At 33.5% G+C, this 15,285-nt stretch overlaps 1 protein-coding gene across 1 annotated transcript; it reads right to left on the reverse strand.

Moving 5' to 3' along the window:
* Positions 1 to 5,892: 5,892 nt before the first annotated feature.
* On the reverse strand, positions 5,893 to 10,971 carry LOC145604972 (phospholipase A(1) LCAT3-like). Its single transcript, XM_081660967.1, has 11 exons — positions 10,593 to 10,971; positions 10,230 to 10,321; positions 9,297 to 9,424; positions 9,043 to 9,178; positions 8,868 to 8,919; positions 8,650 to 8,750; positions 8,389 to 8,574; positions 7,815 to 7,972; positions 7,173 to 7,227; positions 6,805 to 6,858; positions 5,893 to 6,257 (listed from the first exon to the last, which is right to left on the reverse strand). Exons 1-11 carry the CDS (start codon positions 10,816 to 10,818, stop codon positions 6,090 to 6,092), a joined length of 1,356 nt encoding a protein of 451 aa, XP_081517093.1. The 5' UTR covers positions 10,819 to 10,971; the 3' UTR covers positions 5,893 to 6,089.
* Positions 10,972 to 15,285: the final 4,314 nt, after the last annotated feature.

The following is a 15,285-nucleotide window of genomic DNA, read 5'->3' on the forward strand; positions in this document are numbered from 1 at the left end:
TTTGCAACCGGCCATATAATGTGGCCAGCCAGTCAGCCACACACAAGACAGACTGTTATACGACCAAGAAGTATTGTAAAAAAAAAAATTGAAAAAAAAATGAAAAGAGAAAAAAAAAAAAAAAAAGTGAGGGAGAGAGGAAGGGAGGCAGTGGGAAGTGGGAATTTGCATGGGAGAAATCAGCGGAGCACCCGTGCCTTCTTGGGAACAAAATTAGCGAATATTGTCAATCCCCCCTTTTCTTTAACACTATTATCCATGCTTAATTACTTTTTTAATTATTTAATTACATGCATAATTACACTCAGAAGAAAAAGAATAACTCTATAAATACAAACACAATCTCCATAACTCAAGTGCTACTGCTTCCCCAATGAAAAGTTACACTTTTTTATATAATAAGGTGCCTTTTTTGCATGGTCCATGCAATGCCTATTTGGCAACCTAACCCATATCTATCTCTTCTATTTGCATTCTTCATTTACGGTAATACCTCCAGTCCAAATTATTCGCAACTTTGAAATATTTTATATCTCACAAATAATACTCCAAAGTTGCGAGTAATTTGGACCGGAGTAATATTTCGTATGTTAATATGTTATTAATATCAAACATCGATACATACTATACAATACTTGATTTTCTCATAAATCTTAAAATTAATACTCGTACTATTTTTTAAAAATATACGAAGTATATACTTAATGTCATACATAACTCTTATGGTTATCTATCATTGATGCAAATTATTAAAACCTAGCTATTTTGTACGAATTCTTATTTTGTCATTTGGGAGGTCAGCTCTTATCAGCCTGAACCAAATGCACCCTTGCTTCTGCCCATGTACGATTTAGAAATGAACTTGTATGTGAGTTTGGGCTAGTTATCAACTTATCACCCATTGTAAAAATAGTGATGAATAATTAACAGTACATGCAATAGGTAATATTTGGGGGCGAGTGGATACTCCATACTCCATCGATTGTCAATTATTGATTTTAAGATAGAGTTTTATATATATGTAATTATACACTCCTCCGGTTTGATCTTATATGTGATCATACTCTCTTCCGGTTTGTGCTTGCCCAAGCACTAAAGTTTACATATACGTAACAAATTAAAGTGACTCCAAATACAGTTTAATCATAATATCCATTAATAGTACGTACTTTACTCCTTTCAATTCATTCCTTAATATTCTTCGTTTTAGAAACGAGGTTAAGTTATATATGGTTCCGAACACGTACTCATGTACTTTATATTACATCAACTATCTGGCTATCTTACATAACTCCAATCACCCGTAACTCTAAACGCAGTCATCAATCAATGCAAAAATAAAAGGCCATTACATATTACGAAGTATTATTATTTGTTTAAATAAACACATAAAAATATCTGCTAAAATGTTAAATGCATGATAAAATTGAGCTGGCCAAATTATGGTCAAACCTCAAACAATTACATGAATATCTTCTGCACAAAAAAGAACAATCTCTGTCACGACATCCTATCGAAAAGGTAGGCGGATAAAGAACTTGTAGATCATCTTACAAAGTAAAAGTAATACCCTATTTATAAGCAAAATACTAGGGTTATTAATTGCAATTATATTTTTAATATTTGAAGAGCATAAATTAAAATTAACATCATATTGTACACTTAATTAATTTAATTAATCAAATCAATTAATAATTAATAACAAAGCAAGGTTAGTCATGAGTCTTATGACTGCTAATTCATAGGGGGTAGGTCTTGTGGCTCTATGAAAGATAAAAGAGACAAATTAAAGCTAAGCTAATTAGTGTGGGATTAGAGCTTCATTAATATTTTTTTATTTTTCTTGATTAAATCAATAACATGCACTTTGCCTCATGCTTGTCTAGGGCTGTCTTCTTATATTTATAGTTTTATAATTCTTCTAATTTTTATTTGCTTAACATTTTGCCCTAGAAATGCTCATAATCCAACGGGAAACAGTAATTGGGATTCAAACCTCCTAATTACTAGGGTTTTTCCCCAAGAATTACTCCTATAATTTGATAAATTAATCATACTGTGTTTGCTAAGATCCCATATTGATGAAAACGATCAACTATAGATATATAGTATATCATAAGTCTAGTGGTTGCTTCACCTATTGTCAATTCGTTAAAATTAATATAAAGTTTCACGTACTAGGTCTGTATATACGATTGTACGTGGTTAGTAGTGCTGTCAAATTTCAAACCGAAACTGTTTAACTGCCCGAAACCGACCGACCCAAATGAGAACCGAACCGATTAAAAACCGATTTTTTTGAAACCGAAAACCGACCCGAACCGTATTTTAGTAAACCCGAAACCGAATCGACCCGAATAATGTTAAACCGTATAAGAACCGAACCCGTTAACAAACCGAACCAAATATAAACCGAACTGAAAGAAAACCGAACCGAAAAAGAACCGAACCGTATCTAACCCGAAACCGGTTCCAACCCGAAACCGTTTAAACTGGCAAAAAAACCGCTTACACCGAACTGTTAGCAAACCGCTACCCGTTTGCACCGAACCATTTAAAAACCGAACTGTTTGTAAACCGAACTGGTTATAAACCGAACCGTTTATGAACCAAACCACTTCTAAATCGAACCGTTTACAAACTTTTTTATATAATTAAATGGATATATATATTTTTTTTTACGGGAATATAATTAAATGGATTAAATATTAGAAATCTTAGAATATTTTTTTTTTAAATAGCAAGGCAAATCATTCATTAAGGATAATCAGTGTTCACAAATAAGAGCAAAACAAGCAGGCTCAGGCCCTGCCTCAAACTATTAGCAACACTACTGCCTCTAGTCATGTATATAAATGATTAAATAAGAAGCATATAATAACCTAATTGTAAACACAGTAATACATTAATACACTAACTCTTATAATCTACTTCGTAATAAACTAGTAAGATCAGTATGACTAAACTTGAAACAGAACATAATATGTATTTATAAAATCAATGAGAATTTGTTTATAATATGATGCCTAAATAGTAAATATGAAATGATTCGCGACTTTATATAAAATTTGTTTATATAAAACTTGTGAACATAATATGTATCCAAACAACTCGATAAACAATTTTTTTTTTGAAACCGAAAACCGACCCGAACCGTAATTTAGTAAACTTGAAATGGAACCGATATGAATAACGTTAGAGTAGTTAAACCATCAAAGAACCGAACCAGTAATAAACTGAACCAAAAAAGAACCAAACCAGTTAAAAACTGAACCGAAAAAGAACCGAACCAGTTATAAACTGAACCAAAAAAGAACCGAACTGTTTCTAACCCGAAACCGTTTCCAACCCGAAACTGTTTGAACCGGGATAAAAACCGTTTACACCGCACCGTTAACAAACCGCAACCTGTCTGCACCGAACCGTTTACTACCCGGACTGTTTACAACCCGAACCGAATTAAAACCGCTTAAGAATAAACCGAAACCGAATCGAACCGATAACTATTTAAACCGAACCAAAACCGACCCGTGAGACAATTAAACCGATTTCAAACCGACCCGATTGAATACCGAACCGATTTCAAACCGAACCGAAACCGAACTGTCAAACTGTTTTGACAGTGCTAGTGGTTAGTCTTTACTCAATATATGCACGTCCAGTATTTAAGGTTAATCTAAATTATAAGAGATCGATTTTAAATTATTGTGATGATTGTAAATAATAGTGCACGCATAAATTTTTTAACAGTTTTCATACGATCATCCTAAACATATGCAATGCTTTGTCTTTTACAATTACGACCGGCTAGTATTTGTATATTAGATGTTGTTTTCAAAACAATTATATGTTTCAAATGTTTGAAATTTGGATAAATATTATCATCCATTGTTAAATAAAACTTGAATCTTGATCTTGCAATCCATACTTCCATAGATCAATTGTACCAGTATCGATCTAAATCTTATTGATCTTGAATCTTAACATTATTAGTTTATTACTATAAGATATTTAAACATGTAAATCTTATTGTTGAATATCTCGGGGCCTAAGTTGATCTCCCTTGGCATATGAGCTCTCAATGCAATTTGCATTCATACATTGATCAATGCAATTTAACCACAAAAAAAACTTAATTATTGAAGTTTTAATTGGGTATTATAAATTATAATTAAGCTTAGACACATTCAATTGCGTGTGATTTAAGATGAAGAAAGTCACGTGTGCTAGATCCGTTCCATAATGCAGCTTGCCACTAATTAAATCTACAAGTTTTGTCATTCATATAATCCAAATTGGAATGAAGTGTTCGAGAGATTTAATACAAATTTATAATGTTAATTTCAATTCGTGAGATAATTATTGAACATGAGAAAGTAATTCTTCTTGGAAATATTGTGAATCTGATTTGGTCTAGGTTGTGTAATTTTTTGTTAATTTGTATCAAATTTTTGCATCTCTCAAATGTTGACTAGATTGATATCCTGTTAGAGAAATTATACAAGGGTGAGTATGGTGTCGAGACCAGATGTTATCTCCGTTGGAAAAAAATAAATAAATAAAAAAAGATGTCACACATTAGAAACTGAGGCCATGAGCTGAAACCTCGGCCTTTATAATTCAAGTGAGTTATTACTAATGAATAATGATTGTTGTGTTTATGTCATCACGATAAAACTAATAATTGTAAGTTGGTCTTGTTTTTGGTTCAGAGTTTAAATCGACTAAAAGGAGATTTAAAAATGAAACTTTATAACGCTAGTAATTCTAAATTCTCATCATCCCCCAACCTCACGCGTTAGCTAGGGAGAGGGAAGTGAATTAACTATCCTCGGCTTAACTTTCAGTATTTGATTTCTTTACTCTAATTTCTAACTTTACGAAGATGGATCATCCTATTCCCTACCCTTAACTATTAAAAATGAAAACAACTTCCTAGACTCCTAGCAAAGTTACACACTAATCACTATATGTCACGTCCATAAGTGCTAAATAATGGTCAAAACTCGAGATTAAGGAAGTCAAGAAACTGTTAATCCAGGTTTTCAGCTTTTGCTTGTTTGCTTGATAAAAGACAAACCAATTATTCAAACATCGATGTTCATTCGTAATCAGAAATCCATATTTACTTCTCTTTCAAACTTCGAGCTGTGCATAATAGTGCATTAATTTGATAATCCTCATGATTAATTAGCTAAATGACAAGATTATTGATTAATCAACGACTTGAAATTGTAGGATTGTTGTTCTACCTTGTACCTATTAGTACTTGCATTATTTATCGTTTGTATCTCGAGTCTCGGCACCAAAAGTTTTGCGTTGGGATTATTTACACCATGCAAGAAGTTTTACAAATAATGGATTATCATTATTGTACTCGTTTTATTCAAAAGTAATACTTCGTAGTTACATATAATTTGGAGTACTATTTTAAAATTTGCGATAAAAAGGTTTTTCATTCACGTGAAAAATATTTGTGTAACACCGTCTTACCGTTATAAAATCACTTTTGTAAGTCACTACAAGCATGTGACCATATTCGAGTTTCCCTCTCTCGTCGGCCCAACCCACCTCGTAGGTGGTCTTAAATAAAAATGATACAGACTTAGAGATTCTACGAGTATATGATAAATACTGCCACAACCCAATTGTTGTAGTTGGTAATTTGTGGATTTATAGCCCAAATATCAATAACATAGCCAAATTATACTATTTCCCTTTAATTTATCCAATTTCTTTTCTTTTTGAATGGCTTTAATTTATTCAATTAATCCCTTTAATTTAATATGAAGTATATGAATTATATATGAATTAAGAGCAAGACTTAGATGAGAACTACTCAATTTGTTGTTAAATACTTCGTACATAATTAATCATTACTCCTTAAATGTAACAAGTCATCATATTAACATGATAAGTATTATTAAGAACGTCTTATACAAGATTTTTCTCCAAGGATCAATTTAATTCACTTCCTATTTGAATAAATTAAACTAGCCACCTAACATGGTTGAGTGTATATGTATATATGACTATGCCTCCTAGTAAATGTTACACAGTTACAAGAGTTTACATTTTTTTCATACAGATCATAATACAGCAGCATCCATGACTTTGGCTGCTCTCGAAGATTTTTTATGCTTGAGGCTGCTTACACCCAACCATTTCTGAATAAGCTCAAACACTTTATCGTTCTGCAACAGCGCTCGGTGGTTATCAGCAACTCCAACTCTTTCTACAGCATCAAATCCATCAGCCTGTTCATTGAGTTGTGAAGTTAGTAAGCTATATGTTATACCACAAAACCATCCACAATACTACTTACACTTGCTTTATAAGCATGTGAGCTTTTAAAGCATAATACTGATCCTATCAAAGGGCGGAGCAACAATGTATACAGGTATAAGTAAATCCACTTGGTTGTTGGCATTATTCCATATCCTACATGGGTTCGGCATATATACAAGATTGTTTCGAAAAAAAAATCAGTTTGAACCTGTGAGTGAGATTCCAAAACCTGCCACTTTCTTCTGTCCATAAAGATTATAACTTTCTAAATTTAACCATCCCACTAGGAGGAGTCTTGAAATTATAGATCACTAATATTGCCGGTCTAATATTGAAAAAAAATGGTGATTCTTTTGATAAATGATGTTCGTTTGTTCTCTTCCCAACTCCAAAATAGTACTAAATCAGAATTCCGAAGGGGTATCCAAGGTTATCAACTGATGATAAGCCGGAAGTAAACACAATTCAGAAACTACAAAGAAGTGCTTAGGATGAAGTTGAAAGGAGAAATTGCACCTGTGCTGATTCAGCTGGAACAGTTTCATCACCGTCCACAAAAGAATATTCAGGCTGAAAAAAGACCAATAGACAAAATAATTATTACAACAATATATACAAATTATGCAACTCGGATTCTTCAAACCAAACCAAATGACCCATAATCCCTTGTATAGTTACACAAACACAGAGCATGAGACTTAAAATCTTCAAACATGTTACATAACAGTAGTGGAAGCCTGGAAAGTAAGGGAAGGTGTAAAGATGCAAAAGGGGAATTGATTAATGTAAGGAGGAGATCAGTAATCATTATCCCTATGAGATTAGCAACATTGACATACACATAAGACAATGGAAGTATATTATGGAAAAATAAGCCTACTAACCGATGAATGACAAATCTCCGACAAGTCGTCAACAGGAGAAGTTTCTGAACCATAGCTGCATATATATAATAGGTTAATTTCAGAAGAGAAGAAAAATCTAAATATGTGAGATGCATTGCATGCAGCCTAAAAACAAGCAGCAAAGAATTTCAAGTTTTAAATGGTTAGAAGAAATTGTGTGAAGTTACTGCGCCACCCCACCCCCCCCCCCCCACCCCCCCCCCCCCCTCTCTCTCTCTCTTTTACTTCCATGAGTTGAGCTACAATCATACTACTTATAATGAAGACTATGATACCAAAAACTGGCAGCCAGGTTATTGACATATAGGCTATTGCTGTCGCTGATCTGCTCTTAATAATGACGGTGTTACTTAAATGAGATAATTCTAGCATGACTTATGAAGGAATGCAGGCAATTAGACATAATAGTTCAAACATACACTATAACGATCTCAAGGTTTTTAGCTTAAGGCAGATCACATTCATGACAAATTCTTCTGTTTTTTCTTCTTTTTTCGAATATTTTTTCAAATATTTTCCACCAACCACATGACTAACATCAGATCCTCCTACCATGTTACAATCTCAGTTATAACAAATTTTATAAGTATCCAAGTTTTTCTGGATTAACTCGTCACTTACCAAACATCAAAAGGGGTGTCAAATGAAGTTCCATAAATGTTATAAAAGCTAACTCCTCCTGGCAATTTTGCTTTGTTGAGGAGTTCACGAGTGCCAGCAGCCCATTTGAGAATAGCATGGTTGAAGGGAAGAGAAACCATTTTACCGTTGTAGTTAAGCTGCATAGAAGATTACTGAATTAGGTATAAACTTATCCATCTAATATGGTCAAATTTGGAGACAACAGTTTGTCAAACCTACTAATGATAATGCACAACTACTTCAAGTATATAAAGAGTGAATGTAAAGCAAACAACAACAAATTTCGGGTCATAACTAAACTGCACCTAGGAGTAGATCAGTAGAATGAGTAGAAAATGACCCCCTCTAAGCCTATACGGGATATACCCTTTAGTCATAACATTTTACAATTTATGCCAAACCTACATAAAACAGCATTATTAATCCTCCAGTAAATCTGTAATGTATCCGAGCTACAATTACTATATATGCAGCAACAACAATTTGGTTTCAGATTTTCAGCAAAACCTCTATGTAGCTTCAACTTGAGCCTGCATAAGTTCAAAGTACACACCTCATTATCCCTCAAAGCTTCTTCAAAGAGATTAATACTTTCCAGTGGGTCATATGATATAAGCTTCACAGTTGGGGATTCATCTTCATCCGAAGAAACTTTACGCCAAACACAAATTTTAGGGACCTCTTTCCAGTTAAATAGTGGATTTGGCAACATCTCATAGACTGACGGGCACTCAACTACCTAAAGGCAGATTAAATTTGTCATACAACTGTAGATAATCAGATTTGTCTGGATAACTTTGAATTATAGGGTTACCAGTTGGTGCATGGTCCATCTTTTCACGAAAAAATAACTCTCAAAACCTTCAATGAATTGCACCCCAGTTAAGAGTGCATCATTGATATATCCTGGTGCACCTGTTAAAAATGCACCAATATAATTATGGTTACTAGCCTTACCACTTATCAGGTCACTTACAAATTCTAGTAAGAAGAAACATGAGAGCGTGTTTAAAAAGAAGCTAATGATACTACCTTGGAAAGGGCAAGCTATGCAAATCCACTTGTTTACATACTTGGAGAACGTCTGCAAGATAGAGAAAGCATTATCTTTTGAAAACATACCTCAGATATATGATATCTAGAATTAAGAAAATCAAATGGGAAAATGGTGATCGTTCAACTTGTCACCAAGAGAATATGTGCGCACATCAGGATATAGAGCCATAAAACACTTGACCAATACTCCACCCATAGAATGTGAAATTAAGTTGATTTGTCTTCCTCCAGAAGCTTTATATGCAGTCTCCAGCTTTGCTTTAAGACCATCCATCAACTTGTCAATCCTGCAGGAAATATGTAGCTGAAAATCTTCAAAATAACCACGCAAAAATTGATAGGAACTCAAGTAGAGTACACTCAACTAATGGTAATCGTAGTCCTTCAATTGAAACCTGAACTTACCTATTGCTTTGTCGGAAATCATAACCATAGCCAAACAATGTGGTGCCCTTCTTATATCCGCAATCAACAAGCAAATTAATCATCTCATGGAAATGGTACACATCTGTCAGGTTGATACATTTGACAAACTGAAGCAGTAAAGAAGACAACTTTGTCAGATAATTGAAGAGTTACCCTTATACAGCGGAGGTATTTCTTTTTCTATTATTCCTTTAAAATGATCGAAAGGGAAAGGGGCTTAACATAAAAGCGAGGCTAAAGTAGTTTTGATTTACAGCAAGTAATTGTTTAGCCAATTACGGCAAGAGCACAGGTTCATTGCAACTAACAACAGATCATCTTGTATCATCAGTGCACCTTATTCATATACTAAGAACATGTTTGGCATGAAAATTTCTAATTGATTCCACGAACCCGATAACCCTGCCAGAACCAGTAGTAACACATCAAATATTTACCTTGGGCCTCATTCTCCCTCCCTCTCTCATTTAGTTCACTACCATCCCATTACAATTTTTTTTTTTTTTTCACAATAAAGTAATGATTATCATTACCCTTTTCCCTCTCTCATTCGATTTCATTCCATTCCGATTCCTCCAACCATACATTCATTAGAGATAAACTACCAATCTACCATAGTTCACATTTTTACTTTTTTTTTTTTTTTTTTTTTTTTTTTTAAAGAAAGAAAGATACTTCACATTTCATAAATCATGGAAATAATTTGTAAATCAACCAATCAATTACCATAATTTTAAAAAAAAATTAAACTATACAAATTGGATCCATATCAATCTTAACAACATACTAGAGTTGACAATCACAATCAGCAAACAGATAAAAATTGGTCAAAAGTCATGCATAATAAAATCAATAAATGAGGTAAAAGTGTCAATAAAAGCCAAAAATTTTAAAAACTTTTAAGAAGCTTACCAGTGAAGGATCCAATATGTCAATTGCATATAACCCATAATCATCATCAGGCACTACAATCTCAGAATTTTTGTCCAATTCCTCAGTATACCCTGATCAAACATTGCCAAATTAAATCTTTTTAACCAACAAAAACACTAGCCTCCAAAAATGATTCCCACAAATTACAAGAAGTAAAAATAAATCATCAACTTATTCCCAAACCCCATATCTCACAAAACCCAAAAAAAACACGAAAACTCGTGTTATCGTGTACAACGGGTGTATTGTATACAACATAATCCGTCACCCCAAATCACATAAAAGTCGAATATTATAATATTAATCCAAGAAATCAATCAAAAGATAGAAAGAGAGAAAAACCAGTATTGGGATTATAGATAGACCAAAGTTTGCGCTTAAACTCCAAATCAGCCAAGAAAATCCGAACCCAAACCCGAGTTTGGAAATTGAAAAAACTGTTCTTGGACTTTGAGTTTAAAATGGACCCACCCATGCCGGAAACTAGCACAACCGGGTCTCTATCTGCCGAGCCATCCGAGTCAGTGACTCGGCTACCAAAAAAACATGGGCAAATATGGCTCGGCATTTTTGATGGAAAAATGGTTGGAAGACTGAAGAAGGTGGTAGTACAGTCTAGTCTAGTTTAGTAATGGTGGTTTGTTATTGGTTATTTTTGCCATTTTTTCTCATCGTTGCTTTGTGTATTAATAAAGCGGTAAACTAATTCAATGCACAGTTTTTTTTGTTGTTTTGTTCTTGGTACCCTTACATTTGTCAAATTTGTAAAATTAACCCAGTCTCACAAATACTTTAGTAGTGGCGGTGGCAATCGGGTTGTTAAAAAGTTAAAATAAGTTTTGAATGTAAAGTTATGACTTATGAGAATTAAGTTAATTATCTATAGTTGATTAAAGTGTTAAGTTGGTATTTTGAGATTGAATATTGTCTACATTACCTATTATTATTGCAATTTTCTCCATAGAAAAAAAAAATAAAAAATAATAATAATATGTCATACTCGGATTTGGGGAAATTTTTTATTATTCAAATTTGTTTTTACACCCTTTATTTTTGTGTGATGGTATTATGGTTATATTTGAATTATTTTGGTTAAAAAGTTATATGTTTGAATAGTTATTTTAAAAAAAAAGTTACTAATGTTAATGATTAGCCCTTAAGAAGATAGGTAATGAAATAGAGAAGGTCATTAATGTTAGGTGCTTGGTAACTTGGTTCTTAATCATGCAAGGGACTAAAGAAGAATAAATTGAAGTAGATGAGCCATAAGGGTGAACTATTACGTTACATTATGTACTCCGTATTTATGTGCCACGTGCTCCTCGAGTCCACTTTCCTTTCTCCATGTTTAATTGTTTATCTTCCTTTCTTCATCAATTTCACTTTTTTTTTTCTCTTCAACATTTTCACTTGCTACCCTAGCAAATTTTTGGTACATAAGAGTGTAAGAGGAATGTCTTACATTGATCCATTACGGCATTACATATTTTCCGATCACCACAACTTAGCACACGGTGGATAAGTGTAAACGAGTATTTAGAAACATAAGAGTATGGCCAGCAGGTGACCAATAATTTGGTCATGAGGAGAGAGAATAATATATTAGCATTATAATATTGAAAATAAACAAAAAATGGGGTTTTTAGGTGATGACCAAGGCTTCCCCATGACCAAAACTAAATTGTTGGGCAAAGCATGAGAGAGTGCCACGTGGTATTTATTAGGGTGAGATTGAAGAGAGAGAATGTATAGTGGGGTATGATAAAAGTAGGAGAGAGAAAGTTCATGACCAAACTTTCTTGAGAACCATTGGGGTATTAAAATATGGGTGGTCATGAATTTTGGTCATTGGTAAAGTATAATAGAGAATAATAATAAATAATTTCATGACCAAAAGTTTTTGGTCATCCATTGACCTTGCTCTAAATATATTTTTCATAAGGAGAACTTATGATTGATAAAAGCACGATAACTAATTGTGGATAAAGATTAGACGAAAACAAGCAGATCAACAAAAGATAAGCTCTTAAGTTTTCCAAAGATTATAGTTGAAATACCCTAAAGTCCAAAAAATTAGATGGATGGTTAGAAAAGTTTTTATGTTGTTTTATTTTTGAAGGAATGGTTAGAAAAGATTAAAAATAATTTAATAAAATTTGATAATGATTGGTGTCACTATTCACTTATCCAGTCGTTTACACAACAATGTTCTGGAAATTTTGCCAATTGATAAAATAAGAGTAATAATAAAAAATATAATCAGAAAATCCAGGTATACATTGTGTGACAGGCATCTTAGATTAGGATAGCCGAGAATTTTTCATAGAAAGACAATTTCTTTAACTTAATTTGTCCAAGCCACGTAAAGATGAAGCACATCCTTGCACGTAACTACGTACGAGAATGACAAGAGCCTTGAAAACAATCGTACAATTACAACAAAGCTTGTATACTTGGGCTCGGGTTTGGTTGTTGTATGACTTGTATCAATGGCTTTGGCTAACCTTAAACGGCTGAAAGAATATCCAAAGTTTGAGCTAAACTCTACAAGTCTTGACAGCACAAATGAAACTAAGAGTGCCTACAATGGGGTCTAGATCTCCTAACACGAATTAAACAGCGCAAATGAAGCTACAAATACGATTTCTATGAGATCAAACTCTTTTTATATACTGTATAAATCATCACACAGTAGGTATGGAAAACTTTGTAAAGAGAAGTGCTAGATTGATGGCAAAACACAACAAGAAACTTAACAGCATCCTACAAGAAATCCATTGTATTTTCGCAAAATCGCAACAATCCATGTAACAAAAAACACCTACTAATACTCTTTTCTCTGGAATACAGTAATCCATTAACACAAATTTCTAAAACTCGCGATGCAAAAAATAAAAACTTTCCGAGTCTCAACTGCAGGTATCACACTCCATTGTCATGTAATCTACAGATCTTGCACGCTCAAACCTGCCGAGGAAAGGAAATTTTAGTCCACAAAGCAATAGATAATCAAAGAATTCAGACTTGTTGGGGACAAGCCAATGATGCATGTATGTGAAAAATACCTGGGGGAAGGGATTGCTTCAACTTGTCGGCCTTCTCAGAGTCAAACACACACAGTGTGTAGAGGTACTTGGAGCAGCGAACCTTGAACTTCACAACATCCTTGCTTCTCTTGATCTTTACAGAACGTGCATCCTTCCTTCTGGCAGTGAGAAGGAAGTCCTTGATCTCATGGATCTGCTTCGGCTGTCAAATCAAGATCAAACATAAACATCACTTACAGTTGTATAAACCCTCAAACTGAATTGACATTAAAACATGCTTATTACAGTTAGAAGCCAAGGCAGACTTAGAAATTACGAATACTTGTAACAACATTTCACAAATGCACAGCCAAAGGACAATCATTATTGCATGGTGAGTTTACACAACAAGAAACAAGCTGAATAAGTAAATTTAATTGTACTGACGGAAAACAAGTGATAAATATATCCTCGATTGAAGAAATAGAGAGAGTGACCAAAAGTACTCTTCCCTGAAAAGAATCCAAACGTGGAGTTTGATTTTGCGTCAGCTCATACATAACGCCCATTAATCTGTAGCGCTAGTAATCAGTATTTTGACGCAATAAATGGATTGTGTTACACCCCATTTATAAAAAAATTCTCAGCATCAAAATATGAATTAACAAAAGTAATCAAATCTCTAATCTTTGTAAAACTAGTTTAACTTACTATTAGTCTGAAAGCAAGCCAAGTGTAACTCCCCAACTGGGGCAATGAGTTCTAATGTATCCCTGGATGAGAAAAGGAAAGAGTACACAGCCTCTTCCCTAACCAATTCAAACACAGAGTTCAATTTTGCATCGGCTCATACATAACGCCCATTAACAAGGTTAAACGCTAGTAATCAGTATTTCGACGCATTGACATACATCAAACTCAATCAACAGCACCCAAATTTTACCCTATACACTACAAAAATAAAAATCAAATTTTTCCGTAGTAACATAACACGTAAACCAATCACAAACAAGTGAAGGAATGATTAATTGACAAATGTATCCCTGAATGAGAAAAGGAAAGAGTATACAACCTCTCCCTAACAAATTCAAACATGGAGCTCAATTTCGCATCGGCTCATACATAACGCCCATTATAAAGTTAAACGCTCTTTGCTTTTTTTTGCTTTCAAGGGAATATACCCTTCTGAAAGAACGTAGTAAGTAATCAGTATTTCGACGCATTACATTTCATCAAAGTATCAAACTAAGAGCACCATAAATTTAATCAATATACTAAAAAATATCTCATTTCTAATCCTAACATTAAATACCAACACTCTAAATTAAGTTTTGAATCGGTTCAACAATCTTATCCAAAACCAATACTACTCATCAATAACCTCATTGCATCAGTACAAGCTAACCACCCTTTTCCCAATAAGATTCATTACTATCAAAACCCAAAACAACAACCTTTTAATTTAAGAATAAAACTACTCGATCTGACACGGTAATTTGCACAAATTTTATGATCATGCTAAATTAATATCATTGAATGCTGAGAAAATGCTCAACCATATTCACCCAAAAAAGCCCAGAACAAATTTGCAAAATTATTCACAAACACAAAGTTTATTTCAATAATAAGTAGCAAGAATCAGCTTAATTGTTGTGAATTTGCCATGAAATACAGCATCAATAACATTATCAAGCTCTAATTTTTAATAAATCATTCCACAAATGTACAATTAAACATGTAAAAGCCCAAATTTCGCTTATAATTAACACCCATTATCAATCAAAATGCTATAAACAAACAATCAGATAAATTATAATGAAAACAAAAACAGTTCATCATTTGTAACAGATCTAAAAGAACAACATAGTAGAAAAAAATGAGAAATTATACCATTTTTGCTCAGCTCGAAAAACCCAGGTATCCGCTAGAACTGATGAAGAATTCTCTCTCCTCTGTTTTTCCGGCGGATGAGAAGTATATGTAGGGTTTGTGAGTTGTGACTGTGAAAA

The sequence above is a fragment of the Chenopodium album genome, chromosome 22, assembly GCF_948465745.1.
Source record: "Chenopodium album chromosome 22, dcCheAlbu1.1, whole genome shotgun sequence".
Lineage (NCBI taxonomy): Eukaryota > Viridiplantae > Streptophyta > Magnoliopsida > Caryophyllales > Amaranthaceae > Chenopodium > Chenopodium album.